The sequence below is a fragment of the Natator depressus genome, chromosome 1 (genome assembly GCF_965152275.1).
Source record: "Natator depressus isolate rNatDep1 chromosome 1, rNatDep2.hap1, whole genome shotgun sequence".
NCBI classification, from domain to species: Eukaryota; Metazoa; Chordata; order Testudines; family Cheloniidae; genus Natator; species Natator depressus.
In genome coordinates this window covers 138,467,163-138,485,327 of record NC_134234.1, presented here as the reverse complement: position 1 = coordinate 138,485,327, position 18,165 = coordinate 138,467,163, and the positions used below count along the sequence as shown (strand labels likewise).

At 37.8% G+C, this 18,165-nt stretch overlaps 1 protein-coding gene across 4 annotated transcripts in view; it reads left to right on the top strand.

The window, feature by feature from the left end:
• The window catches only part of BCLAF3 (BCLAF1 and THRAP3 family member 3), a 58,492-nt gene extending 40,997 nt beyond the window's left edge, over positions 1 to 17,495 (top strand). For 3 of the 4 annotated variants that reach the window (XM_074967880.1, XM_074967890.1, XM_074967909.1), the window contains 3 exons: positions 7,451 to 7,546; positions 13,229 to 13,384; positions 17,096 to 17,495. In XM_074967880.1, coding sequence (XP_074823981.1) covers positions 7,451 to 7,546; positions 13,229 to 13,384; positions 17,096 to 17,125 — 282 coding nt within the window. In that variant the 3' untranslated portion in view covers positions 17,126 to 17,495. Of the gene's footprint in view, positions 1 to 7,450; positions 7,547 to 11,401; positions 11,681 to 13,228; positions 13,385 to 17,095 lie in introns of those variants that run through there. The other variant, XM_074967900.1, reaches the window with a different exon arrangement.
• Positions 17,496 to 18,165: the final 670 nt, after the last annotated feature.

Here is an 18,165-nt window from a genome sequence, read left to right as displayed (position 1 = left end):
TAAGCTCAATTTTGTTGTCATAGTTTAACTATTGCTGTTAAATGGAAAATGTCTGGTAGTTTGGGTCCAAAGTTTAACATAGTTGCCATACTAGATCAGATATGTGGATCATTTAGTCCGGTATCGTGTCTCCTGACAGTAGCCCCACACTGTAGTTTCAGAGGAAGGTGCCAGAAACCTTCAGATGCAAGGTAACCTTTCCTCCGTGAAGGTTTCATGCTAATACCCAATAGTTACAGGTTGGTTTAAGCCATGAAACGTAATGTTTTATCTCCCTTCCAATAATCTTTTTGTTAGCATTAACTATTATAACTCTAGATATTCTAGTTATCCATGTAAATACAAAGATTCAAAGAGAGCCTGGAGAAGTCTTGGCTTCAATGAGTTCCGTGCTCTAATTACGTATTTTGTTTAAATAAATAAATAAAAGCTGACACCTTTTGATTTCATTAAATGCCCCTGTATTCTTGTATTATGAGACAGGAAGAACAGAAACTCCTGATGTACCTTCTCTATGCCACTCATTATTTTATATATTATTATCATGTTGCCTTTTATTGATCTCCTTTCTAAGTAAACAGTCCCATTCTCTTCAATCTCTCTTCATAAGAGTTTTTTCCATGCCCTCAATCATTTTTGTCCTCTTCTGAACCCCTTCTAATTCTGTGATGATATCCTTTGAGATGGGGTAACCAGTGAACACAATATTGCAGATGCTGTACCATTATAATATTTTCCATAATATTCCCTATCCCATTCCTTATGCATCATTATTTGCTCAATATGCAGCTGCCAGAGGTCTTTACAGTGATGTCCAGGTCCCTTTCCTGAGTTAGCACAGTTAATTTAGAAACTTATCAGGTGTAGTAGTAGCTTAAATTTGCCCCTTCAGTGTGCATTTCTTCGAATTTATCATGACTGCACTTCATCTGCTCATTCACTTGTCTTGGGTTAACTCTCTGAATTCTTGTCTAGAATCGATCAATATAAATAACTTTGCCACCTGCAAATTTTGTCACTTCACTGCTCACCTTTGTTTCTAGATTATAATAAATATATTAAACAACACCAGATTTAATAAGTACCTTCAGGCACTCCACTCTTTACCTTTTGCCATGATGTAAACTGACCACTTATTCTTACTGTGTTTCCTGCCTCTTAGCCAGTTTTTGTTCTCTGACAATACTTTGCCTTTCATTCCATAACTATCTAGTTTCTGTAGCCTCTTGTGAGAGATCTTGTAAAGGCCTTTTGAAAGACTACATTTTCAACTGATTCTCTTAGCCACCTCTTTATTTCTGTTTAAAACAAACTAAATTAATAAAACACTTTCATGATTATCTTTAAATTCAAATAAACTTGTCACTGAATTTAAAACATTTTTCTGCAATATTTGCAACCTAAAAAGTAACTAGTGCATGAGACCCAGACATAGAAACTGTCAGTTTTTGTTTTTATTATTCAAGTTGAGTGAAGAGTAAAAATCTAGCCTAAATGAAGAAAGAGAATAAATTCAGATTATTTTTTCTGTTCTTAATAATGTAAGAGATCGCTGAACACAAGCAAGACTCTTTTAAATTATTAAATACTAATTCTTTAAAAATGATCTTCAGCTATCTTTTTCAACTAATTTTGTTCTATTTCCGTTCATTATAATTAAGCAGCAGTAAGAAACAACTGGTTGCATAATCTGTTGTTAATAATTTGACATCTAGACACATGGATGAAATCCCAGACACAGTGCTGTTAACTGCAAATGTAACATTATTGAACTGTAACACATTCTCTGGAATGTATAGATCAGTGGCTTTCAACCTTTCCAGACTACTGTACCCCTTTCAGGAGTCTGATTTGTCTTGGGTACCGCAAGTTTCACCCTCACTTAAAAACTACTTGCTTACAAAAGCAGAAATAAACATACAAAAGTGTCAAGGTAATAGTTAGGGGGATTCGATCATTAGAAACATAGATAGCTGGGTTTGCGATGACCGGGAGAACTGCATGGTGACTTGTCTCCCTGGTGCGAAGGTCGTGGATCTCTCTCGACATCTAGATTATATTTGTGTATAGTGCTGGGGAGGAGCGGTGGTTGTGGTACATGTATGTACCAATGACATAGGGAAGGTCCTGGAGGCCACATTTAGGCTGCTAGGTAAGAGATTGAAGTCCAGGAGCTCCATGGTGGCATTCTCTGAAATGCTTCCAGTTCCATGCACATGGCCAGCTAGGCAGAACTGCAGGGTCTCAATGCATTCATGAGACAATGGTGTAGTGAGAAGGGGTTTAGATTTATTAGGAACAGGGGAAACTTTTGGGAAAGGGGGAGACTATGCAGGAAGGATGAGCTCCACCTAAACCAAAATGGAGCCAGATTGCTTGCACTTTTTTTTTAAAACTGCTCTATGACCTTTTTAATTTTAAGCCCTGGGGGAAAGCTAACAGGTGCGGAGGAGCACATGGTTCTGAAAGAGACATCCCTTAGGGGAGGATCTGTTAATGGAGATTCTCTATGTCCTAGTAAGGAGGAGAGAATGGAAGATGATAAAATATGGGTAGGATCTGGTGAGAAACAGACAAATGAAAGAGTCTCATTCAATTACATCATGTAATGGGAGACAAAGTGCTAAAAAGTGACAAGTTTTTGAAGTGTTTATATACAAATGCTAGAAGTCTAAATAATAAGATGGATGAACTAGAGTGTGTTATATCAATATCCTCATTTAATATAATAGGCATCACAGAAATGTGGTGGAATGAGGATAATCAATGGGACACAGTAATACCAGGGTACAAAATATATCGGAAGGACAGAACAGGTCATGCTGGTGGGGGAGTGGCACTATATGTGAAAAAAAGCATAGAATCAAGTGAAGTAAAAATCTTAAATGAACCAAACTGTACCATAGAATCTCTGGCTAGTAATTCCCTGCTCTAATAATAAGAATATGACAGTAGGAATATATTACCGACCACCTGACCAGGATGGTGAATAGTGACTGTGAATGCTCAAGGAGATGAGAGAGGCTATAAAAACAAAAACACTCAATAATAATTGGGGATTTCAGCTATCTCTATATTGACTGGGTACATGTCACTTCAGGACGGGATGCAGAGAAAAAGTTTCTTGACACTTTAAATGATTGCTTCTTAGAGCAGCTAGTCCTGGAACCCACAAGAGGAGAGGCAATTCTTGATTTAGTCCCACTTGGAGCACAGGATCTGTCACTATTACCAAGCAGTCCAGCTATATTCACCTCTTGGACCAGATCCTCTGCTCTACTTAGGATCAAGGGAAACCCCACAGCAACCCAACACTCTAGCATTTAATTTCAGAAAGGGGGACTACACAAAAATGAGGAAGTTAGTTAACCAGAAATTAAAAGGTATAGTGCCAAAAGTGAAACCCCTGCAAGCTTCATGGAAACTTTTTAAAGACACCATAATAGAGGCACAACTTAAACGTATACCCCAAAATAAAAAACATAGTAATAGATCCAAAAAAATGCTACCGTGGCTAAACAACAAAGTAAAAGAAGCAGTAAGAGATGAAAAAGGCATCCTTTAAAAAGTGGAAGTTAAATCCTAGTGAGGAAAATAGAAAGGAGCATAACTCTAGCTAATGAAGTGTAAAAATATTTGGATTTTCAGAAAGCCTTTGACAAGGTCTGTCACCAAAGGCTCTTAAGCAAAGTAAGCTGTCATGGAATAAGAGGGAAGGTCCTCTCATGGATTGGTAACTGGTTAAAAGAGAAGAAACAAAGCGTAGGAATAAATGGTCAGTTTTCAGAATGGAGAGAGGTAAATAGTGGTGTCCTGGGACCAGACCTATTCAACATATTCATAAATGATCTGGGAAAAGGGGTAAACAGTGAAGTGGCAAAATTTGCAGATGTTACAAAACTACTCAAGATAGTGAAGTCTCAAGCAGACTGCAAAGAGCTACAAAGGGATCTCTCAAAACTGGGTGACTGGGCAACAAAATGGCAGAAGAAATACAGTGTTGATAAATACAAAGTAATGCTCATTGGAAAACCTAATCCCAGCTATACTTCAAGAAAGAGATCTTGGAGTCATTGTGGATAGTTCTCTGAAAACATCCACTCAATGTGCAGCGGCAGTCAAAAAAGCAAACAGAATGTTGGGAATCATTAGGAAATAAGACAGAAAATATCATATTGCCTCTCTATAAATCCATGGTACACCCACATCTTGAATGCCGCACGCAGATGTGGTTGCCCCATCTCAAAAAAGATATATTGGAATTGGAAAAGGTTCAGAAAAGGACAACAAAAATTATTAGGGGTATAGAACGGCTGCCATATGAGGAGAGATTAATAAGACTGGGACTTTTCAGTTTGGAAAAGATTCGGTGGAGGTGGGTGAGGGGGTGGGATATGATAGAGGTCTATAAAATCATGACTGGTGTGGAGAAAGTAAATAGGGAAGTGTTATTTACTCCTCCTTGCACAAGAATGAGGGGTCACCAAATGAAATTAATAGGCAACAGATTTAAAACAAACAAAAGGAGGTATTTTTCACCACAGTGCACAGTCAACTTGTATAAATCCTTGCCTGAGGATGTTGTGAAGACCAAGAATTTAACAGGGTTCAAAAAAGAACTAGATAAGTTCATGAAGGATAGATCCATCAGTGGCTATTAGCCAGGCTGGGCAGGGATGGTTTTCCTAGCCTCTGTTTGCCAGAAGCTGGAAGTGGGTGACAAGGGAGGATCACTTGATGATTACCTGTTCTGTTCATTCCCTCTGAGGCACTTCGCATTAGCCACTGTCGGAAGACAGGATACTGGGCTAGATGGACCTTAGGTCTGACCCAGTATGGCCATTCTTATATCACAGCACGGTATTACTGAAAAATTGCTTGCTTTTTCATTTTTACCATATAATTATAAAATAAATCAATTGGCATATAAATATTGTATTTATATTTCAGTGTGCAGTATACAAAAGTCATTGTCCTTATGAAATTTTAGTTTGTACTGACTTTGTTTGTGCTTTTTATCTAACAGGTTGTAAAACTAGGCAAATATATAGCTATGTTGATGTATTCCTAGGAAGACCTCTGCATGCTCCCAGGTGTACCTGTACCCCTGGTTGAGAACCACTGGTATACATACTTCTCTTTCATGAGTTTTCTTTAGAACACTATAACTGTTTCAAAGATCAAAAAATTGTTTGAAGAAAATAGTAGTCCCAACAAGTTCAAAACTTTTAGAAATATTAATGATTTATCATTAAAAGAAGCGTTAAAAATTATGGTGAATTTTCAGTTGTTAAAAGAAGAACTTAGCATCATTTAAGCTCTGCCTACATGAAACAATTTCTATAACACTTTTTTATATTTGTGTTTATATTTTACATGCATCTGGAAGATAGATTTATGTATGAAAATAACTTAATACATGACATATATGTTTAAAAAATGCATGAGCTCCCGGCAGCTGTGCTGGAAACTATGGGAAAAGGGTCACAATGCACAGGTAAAGCAGGGGTGGGAGGGAGTGCTGCGTGTGGAGGCACTGCACTGTTTTACATAACCAAGGCTGCTTAATTGCATACACACTCAACAGTTGTAGTGACAAACACTTCCAACACCACTTGGTTGTGTCACTTGCTTCTGAAATAGTGCATGTCTCTAGGGTAGATGAGCCTCTTTTATATTGATACATGCCACAATCAAGAAAGTGAAGAGTAGTCCTCCTTATGGACAAATCTAATGCAGTTCTTAAGGTGGTGTTCAGTGCATGGGTATTACAGTACTGAGCATGCTAGAAATGCATATGGCTGCTCTAATGTTATAAAGTCTGACTGGTAATGACTCTGAAAAAAAATAGTAGTCCCATTTGCCAGCCAGGGATCACCAAAGATCTGGTTGCATCACTCCTGTTCCTCCCTCCCCCCGTGCCCTCCATTTCCCCCTCAAAGAGGGTTAGTATAGGAGGCTGCTATGCTGGCTCTGTGCCATCTGATGGCTCTCTGCCCCACACCAGGCTAATCTTCAGTTGGAAAGATCTGGCTGCTGTACAGTCCAAAGGGGCCATATTCTGGAGTGGTGCCCTATGTCTTTTCAGCTGTGGGAACTGAAATAAGTCTAAAAGGAAAGGAGCACTTGTGGCACCTTAGAGACTAACAAATTTATTTGAGCATAAGCTTTCATGAGCTACAGCTCACTTCATCGGATGCATTCAGTGGAAAATGCAGTGGGGAGATTTATATACATAGAGAACATGAAACAATGCATGTTACCATACACACTGTAACCAGAGTGATCACTTAAGGTGAGCTATTACCAGCAGGGGTGGGGGGTGGGTGGGGGGAGGAACCTTTTGTAGTGATAATCAAGGTGGGCCATTTCCAGCAGTTGACAAGAACGTCTGAGGAACAGTTTGGGGGGGTGGGGGATAAACATGGGGAAATAGTTTGTGTAATGACCCATCGACTCCCAGTCTCTATTCAAGCCTAAGTTAATTGTATCCAGTTTGCAAATTAATTCCAATTCAGCAGTCTCTCATTGGAGTCTGTTTTTGAAGTTTTGCCACTTTTAAGTCTGTAATAGAGTGACCAGAGAGATTGAAGTGTTCTCCGACTGGTTTTTGAATGTTATAATTCTTGACGTCTGATTTGTGTCCATTTATTCTTTTACGTAGAGACTGTCCAGTTTGATCAATGTACATGGCAGAGGGGCATTGGTAGATGTGTAGGTGAACGAGCCTCTGATAGTGTGGCTGATGTGATTAGGCCCTATGATGATGTCCTCTGAATAGAGATGTGGACACAGTTGGCAATGGGCTTTGTTGCCAAGGATAGGTTCCTGGGTTAGTGGTTCTGTTGTGTGGTGTGTGGTTGCTGGTGAGTATTTGCTTCAGGTTGGGGGGCTGTCTGTAAGCAAGGACTGGCCTGTCTCCCAAGATCTGTGAGAGTGATGGGTCGTCCTTCAGGATAGGTTGTAGATCCTTGATGATGCGTTGGAGAGGTTTTAGTTGGGGGCTGAAGGTGATGGCTAGTGGCATTCTGTTATTTTCTTTGTTGGGCCTGTCCTGTAGTAGGTGACTTCTGGGTACTCTTCTGGCTCTGTCAATCCATTGCCAACTGTGTCCACATATCTATTCAGGGGACATATCCGATGAAGTGAGCTGTAGCTCACGAAAGCTTATGCTCAAATAAATTTGTTAGTCTCTAAGGTGTCACAAGTACTCCTTTTCTGTTTGCAAATACAGATTAACACGGCTGCTACTCTGAAATCTGAAATAAGTCTCTGCAACTTAGACTCCAGTTCAATAGGCAACGCACTGCTGCAATTTCACTGACTTAATCCATCACAGTTATAGTTTAGGGCAAAAAAGTACAGTACAAATTAGCTTCATCTAAAAATTGTCTGTTTCTTTGAAACTATTGTTTTTAACATTGATAAACTATCTGTGCCATTTTTCTAGAATTCTTATTATGCTGCAAAAACAAATGACATTTTTACTCACAGACCATTTGGAGGACACCTGGAAAATCCAAGACCCTTCAGAAGACCCTTTAAGGTATTGTTTGGCTCTTGCCAAGTGAATGTGTTGCATAAGGTTTCATTTCAGGCTGTGGTGTTGTGATTTAGGCATGTTGCCCTAAACAGACATGTTAGTGGTGAGATTTTCAAAAATGGTCAGCATTGGCTGAACTTTGTTCCCATTGAAATAACGGGGGGTTACCTTGACTTCAGTAGGAGGGGAGTTATGTCAGAACTGGATGTTTGAAAATTCCACTCCTTTCCCTCCCCAAGTCCCCAAACCCTCCTGTAACAGCTGGAGTGCTATCATATTTTGGAAGACTAAGCCCTGGTCTACACTTGGGGGGGCGGGGATCGATCTATTATGCAACTTCAGCTACGTGAATAATGTAGCTGAAGTTGACGTACTTAGATCAACATACTGTGGTGTATTCACCGCGGTGAGTTGACTGCTGCTGCTCCCCCGTCGACTCCACCCACACCTCTCGCGGCAGTGGAGTACAGCAGTCAACAGGAGATCACTTAGGGGCTGATTTATCATGTCTAGACTAGACGCGATAAATCGACCTCCCGCTGGATTGATCGCTGCCCGCCGATCTGGTGGGTTGTGTAGACATACCCTAAGTTACTAGAATTTGGACTCTCCCAGGTTGGTAAGAGAGCTGACTTTTTTTCAGGGTGTAACTTTAAATAACATTATTAAGGGAGAGGGCAAACAGAATGGCAAAACAGTAAGGTTGAAAGGAGAGTTGGACAAGGAAGGAGAGAGTGGCAAGATCATGGGGCTAGTGTTGGACAATAGAAGAGGAAAAATAACCTTAAAAAGCAAATGTTAGAATCAAAATTGCAGAAAAAATGGGAGGTTACTAAAACATCTGACCAATAAATAGACTTGGAAAGATATTAGGGTTTTTATCAGTAAATGTTGGTAAACATTGATTTTACCATACGCAAACAAACCAACACAAATATTTCTATCCATAAGAATAGACATTCACAGATAGGCAAAGTAAGAGAAATGTTGCTTCAGAATTTGATTTAAGGATATTTACTTTGTATTTTTTGACATGTGATGTTGACAATTTGTGTTTCAACAGTTATAAAGCTTTAACTTTTTGAATCACCATCTACTGTCATTAAATAACTATTGCCTGACCTTCTCCATAACTTCCCACAACTGTGAAAATTTAAATAATTTAAAAGAAAAGCGTAAATAAACATTGCTATCAGTCAAAATTTATTAAAAAACAAACAGAAATCAAATTCTGTCAAATCTGCCTATGAGGAAACACCTTACATGAATATATTCACTCCTAATTTCATTATTTTGTTTGGATACTGTTCCACTGAAATTTTTTTGAAATTAAGCCTGGTGGAATGTTGTAGCTGTCATAATTCTACATGAGAAATTCAGAGTATTTTCCAAGTTTAAGAAAAAAATCACCCTTTTTAGTTGCACTTCTGCTGCATTCTGCTTGCATTTTTCATGTAAAATTGCCTTAAATCGATATAATGAATCCCGAACAGTAATCTTCTTATGTTTTATATTTTCTCATTCTATCTGATAAGTATTGCTTTTAGGTTTTGTTTACAGGAACCCCAAGATGTAAGAAAGTCAGCAAAATCATCCGATTCTGGGGTATTGCAGAGGCTTCCCAATGTGTCCTGACTGTAAAAGGCACCCTGGGGTCAAAGTCAATTAAATGTAAAACAAAGATTACTTGTATCTCTTCCTTCCTGTTGTGAGTGGCATGCTGTGCATGGGCCCAATTAGGTCCATTCATAATAGGAAAACGCTGATCAAATCTGGGTCAACCTCTTCTAGTTTAAAGTGGCCTTGGTATAAGGCAATTAGGTCACTGACTCATGGTCCAGAATATCCCTTTTCTCCATGAGCCACGTGAATGGCGGAGGAGTGATCACAATTAATCCACCTTTTCCACAAAACACATTTCAGATAAGCCACCGAAAAAAGCTTGATATTTACAAGGTCACTGCGAGGATTTTTTTTTTTTTTTTTTTTAAAAACTTGTGTAAAGTAGGTAGGAATTCTCATCATTTTACACATAGGGAAATTGAGGCAGAATTATTATGACCAAGTATATACAGGTAGTTGGCACCAAAGCCTAAATTCAAATTTCAGACTTTCTTATTCTTAACTATACTTTAAAACAATGGAACCATTAAATAGAAATGACTTTCAGGCTCTCCCATTCTGGCTAGTGGTGTCTTTCTCTGTAGCCTATTACTAAACGCACTTGGCCAACAAGTCCCACCAGATTAAAAGAAAAACAAACTTTCCTCAAGATAAAGTTCATAGTGTTATAAAATTAGCCTTTTTTAGTTATTACTTTAGTTAACAGGTTAAAGTAGTCTTACACTAAAATTACATTACAGAGAATATTATTTTGGGATCCTTTGGTGTACACGTTACCATAATGGCACCTGTGTCAGCACCTCCTGTCTATTTACCAGCACAGGAGAAATAGATGGTTCTGTTACATCAGGGTTGATCCCTGCCTGCCATATGAAACCCTTTGGTCTTTTGGTACTTGATGTAACTTAAAGCAGCCTGAAGTCTGTCTTAATTCATGTCAACTTGGAATTCTGCTTAGGATTGGGGGAACATAAAGGTGAGCTTTAAGCCACTGTTGCATTCATGCATGCAACTTGTGCTGTGCACCCCTGTGCTGCAGTCAATAATATCTTCCCTTGTGCTTCAGTATCACTTTGGATAAACAGCATATGCAGCAGCACTATGTTTTGCATGTGTGAAAAGCAATGGATTATGGTTGGTATGGGAAAAAGGATATTGATTTTTTGACCTAAAATTTCATCAACTTATTTTTTGCATTGAATTTTCTCTTGTCTTGCATATAATATTTTCTTATGTTGTTGAAGGTGGAGTGCGTTCAGTATACCTGAGATGGTAGTTTGACTGCTTTCTAATGTTAATATATCTTGATCAACCAAAAGACTTAGGTGAATCTCTTTTTCCTTGTGTATGAAACAAGTTCTGTTGAGTCTAAGCAGAAGTGTTTTGTTCAAAATACTTCATGAAAAGAGTAACAAACTCTAGAGGAGCAGTTTTTTTTATGTGATACCCAAAGTTTTTAGGTTTAAAAAGCTCTTCCTTTGACTTAGTGATTCACAATGCACCCAAGGGATGAGGGCAATCAGTAAACCCACCTGGTATGTTTATCATTTAAATAAAATCATTATCCTGGAATTCCGATGATTTAATTAACCATGTTCTACAGTCATGGTTGTATGGTGGGATAGCATAGATGTTAATATTATTTGGTATATAGTCTCTGCTTTTAAAAATAAAATATTTTGAAAAGCAATGTTACTTCATTTTTGAAGTGATGGTTTCAGAAACAAACAATATTAGCAATCTTTGTAAAATAGTTTTACATTGATTATTAAATTAAATTTAGAACCTCAGATTGTTTCGTGTTTCAAACTGAAACATCTTAAGATTTTCCAAATAACTTGGAGCAGTGGAGTAATTTTGTAGCAGAATCTGTTTAAATTGCATAAATTTGTCTTTGAGGAGTGTTAGTAATTTGGAATAAGCTACACTTTGGTTATGTGGAATTTGATACTGAACGTAGCGGTAGGTAGGACCAAAACCCATTACTATCTATCTTTGGTATTTCTAATGTGTCTGCTATCACAGTGCCTGATTGCCAAATACATAATTAAGCTTCTGGTTAGGTTTATCTACAATTGACTATACTCTTCATCAGTGTTGTCTTTTTGTTTTTTTCTCCGCTTTTGTGTGTGTCAAATGATTTCCTTAGTTCAAACATAGAACCTATGACAGCAGCAGCCCCACTCCCATTCCTTCCTCTTACTCTCTGTATCCATTATTTGCTTATTTCCATAGAGAGAGACATGCAGGGGGATAGCCTTGGAATCATCTTCCTAACCACTCCTACTAGAATGAAGACCAGACGGTGTGGAAGGAGAGGGAAGCCTCAGTAGCTTTCTCCCAAGCTGGAAACAGTAGTGATGGCTGTGGGAAAGCCTTGGGGCCTCCTCTCATGGTAGGAGGCAGATGCCTCCTGATTGAAGAACTCCCCTGCTCAATGCAAGATGCCTGCCAATTGGGGCATAGACTGCCCATGCACATAGTTTAGGGGGAATCTTGGTTTTTACCTTACCAAGGTTCACGGGCTTAATTTAGAATTTTAAAAACATTTCAGTTTCCCATATTATGGCAGTATATTTGCATAAAGGATGATGTTGTAATGTATCCTGAGAACAGTCAGGTTTGGACTTATTCTGATCTCCTGTGAGAAGTTGAGCATTTGGCAGCTATCTGCCAAGAATCCTGTGCCTCCAACTCCAATAAGCTTCACCATGGTCACTGATGTGTTCATCTTTCCTGATAAATGCAGCTTTCTCAGTATATCATGGATGAATACAGGGTCTTTGAAATAGAAAAAGACTTCTAGGAGTTTGTATAAATGAGCTCCTCTCTTGTGCAAGCCTTTTTTAGCTGCACATTGCAAGTTTACTGAAAAACTGGTACAAAATATATTGTGTATGTGAAGCATGTGATTTTTTTTTTTCAACTCTATCAGATTGCTACCAAATGTTACCAGAACACTCAAAAGCACTTTTCAGTGAGGGCTGTTTTCATGACAAATTTCAGCTTTCTTCTAGCAATTAAAGTTGTTCATGAAAGGTTACAAGACTTTTACATGTGGAAGGTTTCTGTTCTTCCTCTTGCATTCTCTTGTATTCAAAAGTAGACCTAACAATTTTTTCTTAAAACTCCTTAAAAAAAAAAAAAAAATCGCCTTCTGGCAAGACCAAGTTTGCAAATTTCAAACAAAATGCTCAAAAACCATCTGAGAAACTATAATAAATGAGGTTGGAATTTTTTATATTAATATTCTTATATTGCACCCTTTCGTGTGGCACCTGAGTGCCTGAGAATGGAAAACGTAACACAAACTTAATTATAGTGGACACTGCTGCTCCTGCTACATATGTTGTCTGTCCGCTCCAGTATTTATAGTGCCATTGACTTTCTATTTTTGTTTCTCTGTGGCCTTCACCCTCTGTTCTACTTCAAGTGAGTTTACAGTAGCCCAATATAGAGGTGAAGGAAGCATAGCTCTGTGGCTAGGATGTTCTTCCTATGGTTTTAAGGACTGAAGTGATTCCAGGTAATGCTATCTAATTTGATATCTTACATTCAGCATATGCACCAGAGACCACTCTTGGATGCAGTCCTGGTTCCTTTGAAGTCAGTGTGTTAATAAGGCCAGGATTTTACTCACTCATTAGAACAGCTGCTTATATAGAGAGATACTCTCTCACCCCCCAAAAAGGGGCTTGTATCTCCCCTTCCACCTCATTTATTGCCCACATTATACAACCTCTTCAGTGCTCATAATTTTGATATCAAAACCTGTTCTATGAAGATAACTTGAGCTACTTTGAACCGTTGGCCAATATGTACCACACTGCAGTTCTGTGTTATGAACAGTGAGTACAGGTCTGAGAAGTATTAAATAGGAGGCAAAGAGGAGGAATATGCATTTATAAATGAATAATACTTCAGTACTGTAAGTTTGTGTGTATAATTGTGTAATTGTAACTTTAAAATAGTTGAATACAATAAAATACAAAAGACCTCTTTGACCAGAGTTCTGAAATTCGATCATTTTGTCCATTTTTTCTTTTTTTTTCCCCTCTACAGAACAACTTTACAGATGGTCGATTGCAACACAGTTATAAATCAGGCTTAGTACAGAAGGGTTTATATATTCAGGCTAAGTACCAGCGGCTACGTTCTGCTGGTGTAAGGGGATTTACCACTTATAAATTCAGGGAAGGATTTTTGAGGAAAGAAAAGGTGAGTTGGATTAAAATTAATTTTCCCTAAACTTTTTTTATATATAAAATGTGAGTATCCAAATGATCAGCTTCTATTTCAGAATCCACTTGGAGTTGTTTGTCTATCTTGTATGGATATTCTTTGGAGTACTAAATTGATATTCTTCCCCTCCTCCCCCTCACTCCTGGAAACTTGGTAACTGAGGCAGGTCTACACTATGGCGGTAAGTCGACCTAAGTTATGCAACTCCAGCTATGTGAATGACGTAGCTGATGTCGACATCTCTTAGGTGGACTTATTGCGGTGTCTACACCGCGCTGGGTCGACAGGAGAAACCCTCCTGTCGACTTACTTACGCTTTTCATTCCAGTGGAGTATTGGAGTTGATGGGAGAGCGATCTGCTATCGATTTTTAGCGGGTCTTCACTAGACCTGCTAAATTGACACCCCCCCCCCCCCCAGTGGATCGATCGCCGCAGCATCACTCCACAGTAAGTGTAGACATAGCCTGAGACTTTTGGTTAGGTGTAGGTTAGCTATGGCCTCTGACCTTGCCTCTCTTCTGAAATCTTAGTTTGGGCGATCCTTTCTGCAGCTCAACTAAGCTGATTTTCCATCTATAAGTGGGGAAGCTGGTTGAAGACTGTTTTGTGTGTCCTTTCAAACAATTGGCTAACTAAATTCTATTGTATGAATGTGTTCTTTTTCAGTACATTACTTAAGGATCCAAGCCAAATATTCACCTTATAAACCATCTGATTCATACACATTGGAGTGCTATATTGACAAGCAGCATACAGAACAATGCATGTTCATGTTTACATCCTTAGATGCACTGGGATATGTTACAGGCAATCCTTGTGCATAAAAGGCAGACTGAACTCCCGTCAATCTTTACCCATGCTAGAAGCTGGGACTGGATGATGGAGTGAATCACTCAGAAAATTGCCCTGTTCTGTTCACTACCTCCGATGCATCTGGCACCAGCCACTGCTGGAAGACAGGATACTGGGCTAGATGGACCATTGGTCTGACCCAGTATGGCCATTCCATGTTCTTAAATTGGGTATCTGAAATATGTTCCTGTTTGTTTATAAGCTTGCTTAACTGTGCAACTTTTGTTTTTAAAATACTCAAATGAGTGGTAGCACTCTGCAAAGTCATGTGCTACAGCAGTAGTAATTAATGGAGAATTTTTGGGGTACCCTGAACTGGTAGGATCTCCCATCGGTATTAGTGTAATTTTTATAGGGCACAGTCTGACACAGTTAGGAGTATCCATGTTGTAATAACTTCGTAGGGTGCACAGGACAACGCTGTTGTAGCACCTGATGAAGTCTCATGTTACAGTTTATAGAATCATGTCAGGAGTCATAAGTATTGTAAGGCTCAGTAACAAATAGGGTACCTCAGTATTATTATGGCATCCTAAAGCCCCTATTTGAATTGTCTCAGCATAATCTAAGATGTATCTCCATTTCTTGTTTTATAACCATGGTGTCTAATCCATATTACAAATTATTAAATGTGCCAGACAAATGATCTGGATTCAAATGATCTAGTCATGTAGATAACGCTGCAAAGGCAGTACATTACTTCTCTGAGGGAACAGGGCATGCTTCTCACATCACTAAACAATGACAGTCCTGACCATTCCTTTCTAATATCTCTGATAAATACCCATGCTTGCTAGATGGAAAAAGAAAATGACTGAAAGATCAATTTTCAGAATACAGAATCATTCTGAACTATAAACTTGTATTATAATACAAATGTACAATTGCTTCACTATAAACAGCAAACAGATGTCACTGCCATGTAAATTTCCTATTGCTATTTTATAATTCGATGTTAGAAATTCTTGTTTAAAATTGTTTAAAATAATCTTAAAATCTGGCTGCCAAAGATTACAGCATGAATTGTTGATCAGTATAATTAGGCTTTTTTAATATTCGATTTCTTTATTGGTTATAAAATTAATACCTCCCAGTTAAAGTAAAATAAATCCTGTATTAAAATGTATGATGTGGCCTTTTTTCCTGTGTGCAACTAGCAGTTTAGAAAGCCTCTTCATGGCAACATGTTCTTACATTTCAGTAATTCATGTATTTCTACCCACATAGTAAACTTGTTAAATAGTTGATATTTGTTAAAATGGGTTACAATTGGTATGATTTATATGGATTCTTTAGAAAGTGCTAATCTATCGTGTTTCTTGCTGAAAGTTGATTTTTTTTAAAAAGAATTGAATGTCCCCACTTAAATTATACTTTGACGTTCAAAGTAAACAATTTTAATTTTTTTAATCTAAATGATCTTTCCAGAAGCTTCTACCTGAAACAAAATTCCCAGTCACATTTTATAATGTGTTGATAATTAATAGCGTTAATGAACAGTTTGTTTTCAAGTCTAGCAAGTCAAGAAGTTACTTAAACAATCTCTAATAATGCTTATCTTTTAATCATGTATGAACCCTTTATAAACTACAATTGTGCTATTAATATAAAGGCTAACCAAATTCCATGTCAGCCAAAACTCATCTTAAATATAAATCTACACATTCAAAACAATAAAATTACTGTTTATTCACCATGTTAGTCAAAGTATTTTCAGTGGATAGTGCGTTAACAAACTTTGATTTGCTAGAATAGGTACTTTTTAGGTTTTCAGAGTGCTTCTTTCTAATGAGGGTATTAAAGCTGCTGCTTTTGTATGACCCATGTGCCTTCTAAGGGGTAAACTCCCTGCTTGCACTGGTGTGCAGTTATTCACACAAGTAGTCCAACTGATATTAATGGGGCTGCTTGAGTAACTTCTCATCAGTATTGTGAACGAAGGGGTTCACAACAGTTGCCAACTTTCACACGGTAAATAAGCACCCCGACAAAAATCAAGTTAATCCAAAACAAGCCAATCCCTGAGAACCACGACACTCTGTTCCCCTGTCCCCTGAGAACCACGACACTCTGTCCCCCCGGCATGCAGTCTGGGACTGTGGTGGGCCCACTGTGCACCCCTCTCTCCCCCTCTTGCCCCTGCTTGCTGATCAAAAAAAAAAAAAAAAAAAAAGAAGCAACAAGCTACAAGCCCAACAAGCTACAAGCCAAAAACTAGCCAACAATCAACTCACAAGCCAATTCAGCCAAAAACAAGCCCAATTTCGATGTGTTTTTCGCGGGTTTGGCATGTCTGGTTCACAGCCTAGCTATGAGTGAATAAAAGAACAGATTTAAGTGTTTGTACTCTACTGTACTAGTATTTTTTCTGGTCCCAAGTTTGACAGTTTAGTATATATTTATATTTTTTGACCAGAATTTTCCAACTTGGATAAGCACTTAAAGGTAAATAAATAAGTTCCCTGCTTTTCAGAGAGGCTGAGCTTCTGCTGACTTTGGAAAAGTTGGCATACATTGCATGATTTCCTTTAGCCTTGTAAAATTGACATGAAAATGTACCAGTCTGGGCACAATTCACACTCACCTACTCTTTGCTATGATGCTAAATGACTAAAAAACCCTACAGTATTACCTGTTAAAAGCATTTTGTCCTTGGCAAGTAAAATTTTGCAAAGCTGATTACTTATTATTTATAGCAGCATGGCCGCTTTAGTAAGAAGTCTTGTGCATTATTACATACCATATAGTGAAAATTAAAATAATAAAAATATGAGCCAATAGAGGTTTTTTCCACTGTTGTGACCTAGAAGTAACAATTTTTTCCTCTTAATAGGAACAGTCAGGCATTGCCACAGAAACCTGAACTGTGCTAAGTGGAGACATACAATAACACGGCAAGGGAGCATCGGTTTGTTTTTTGACAACTTTATCAGGAATTAAAATGGGAGAAATGAACTAACACTGTCTCGATAAAATAACTATTTTTCAGTAGTGGCATGCTGCAGAACTTTTTTACAGTTTTAATAATTGCTTTTAAATTACAGTATTCAACTGAAAAGTTTAGTATGGTACCTTTGGTTCTTTTTGCAAACAAGTCTCAAAGAAAAATTGAAGGCAGTCTTATTTATTGAATACTTTTTCTCTAAGCATGATTTTATGAATAGAACTTGAGTTGTTATACCCAGAGGTTTATATGTTGAAAAGTTTATTGCTTACATAATAAAAAAAAAAAAGGGGGGAGTGGGGTGGGGAAAGTGCCTGAATTGTTTAATGATAGCATATTAGCTCAGGACTCTCCAAACAATGACTTCTTAGGTTGTGCAATAGAGTTTACAGCTCTTTTGAGTAATTTCCCTAGAACAATCTTTTGTCAATCTTTTGTATTTATTTTTGCTTTATATTTAGTTGGGTTTTTGACTTGACTTATATATGTATATATAAATTTGTAAATAAATTGTTAGAAAAGTTGTAACAATTTCCAACATTTTGCTAAAAATGTGTAGTAATGCGTAGGTATGTCATCTATTACATAGCAGTAGCTTATAACTGCATTGAGATGCGTGGGTTAGTTAAAGGACTGGTTGACCTGTATGCAGAAATATTCTGGCTCATCACTTTCCATATATATCATTTCTTGATTAGCAACACATTGTCTTATCTTCTGCTACAAATGACTGAGTGGCTTACTTGATTCTAAAAGTGGGCTTAAAGATATGTAAAAAATTTAGATAAGAGCAGCATATTCTCTAACAAAGCTGTTTATAACTGAAACTGTTTAAGGCAAAAAGCTTGTAATTTTTTTTATTAAAATCCCAATTATTCTCCATAGTTTACCACTCCTCAATATTGTTATGCTTTATGCAAAAATCAGGCAGGCCGATATACATCATATGCTGAGGCCTA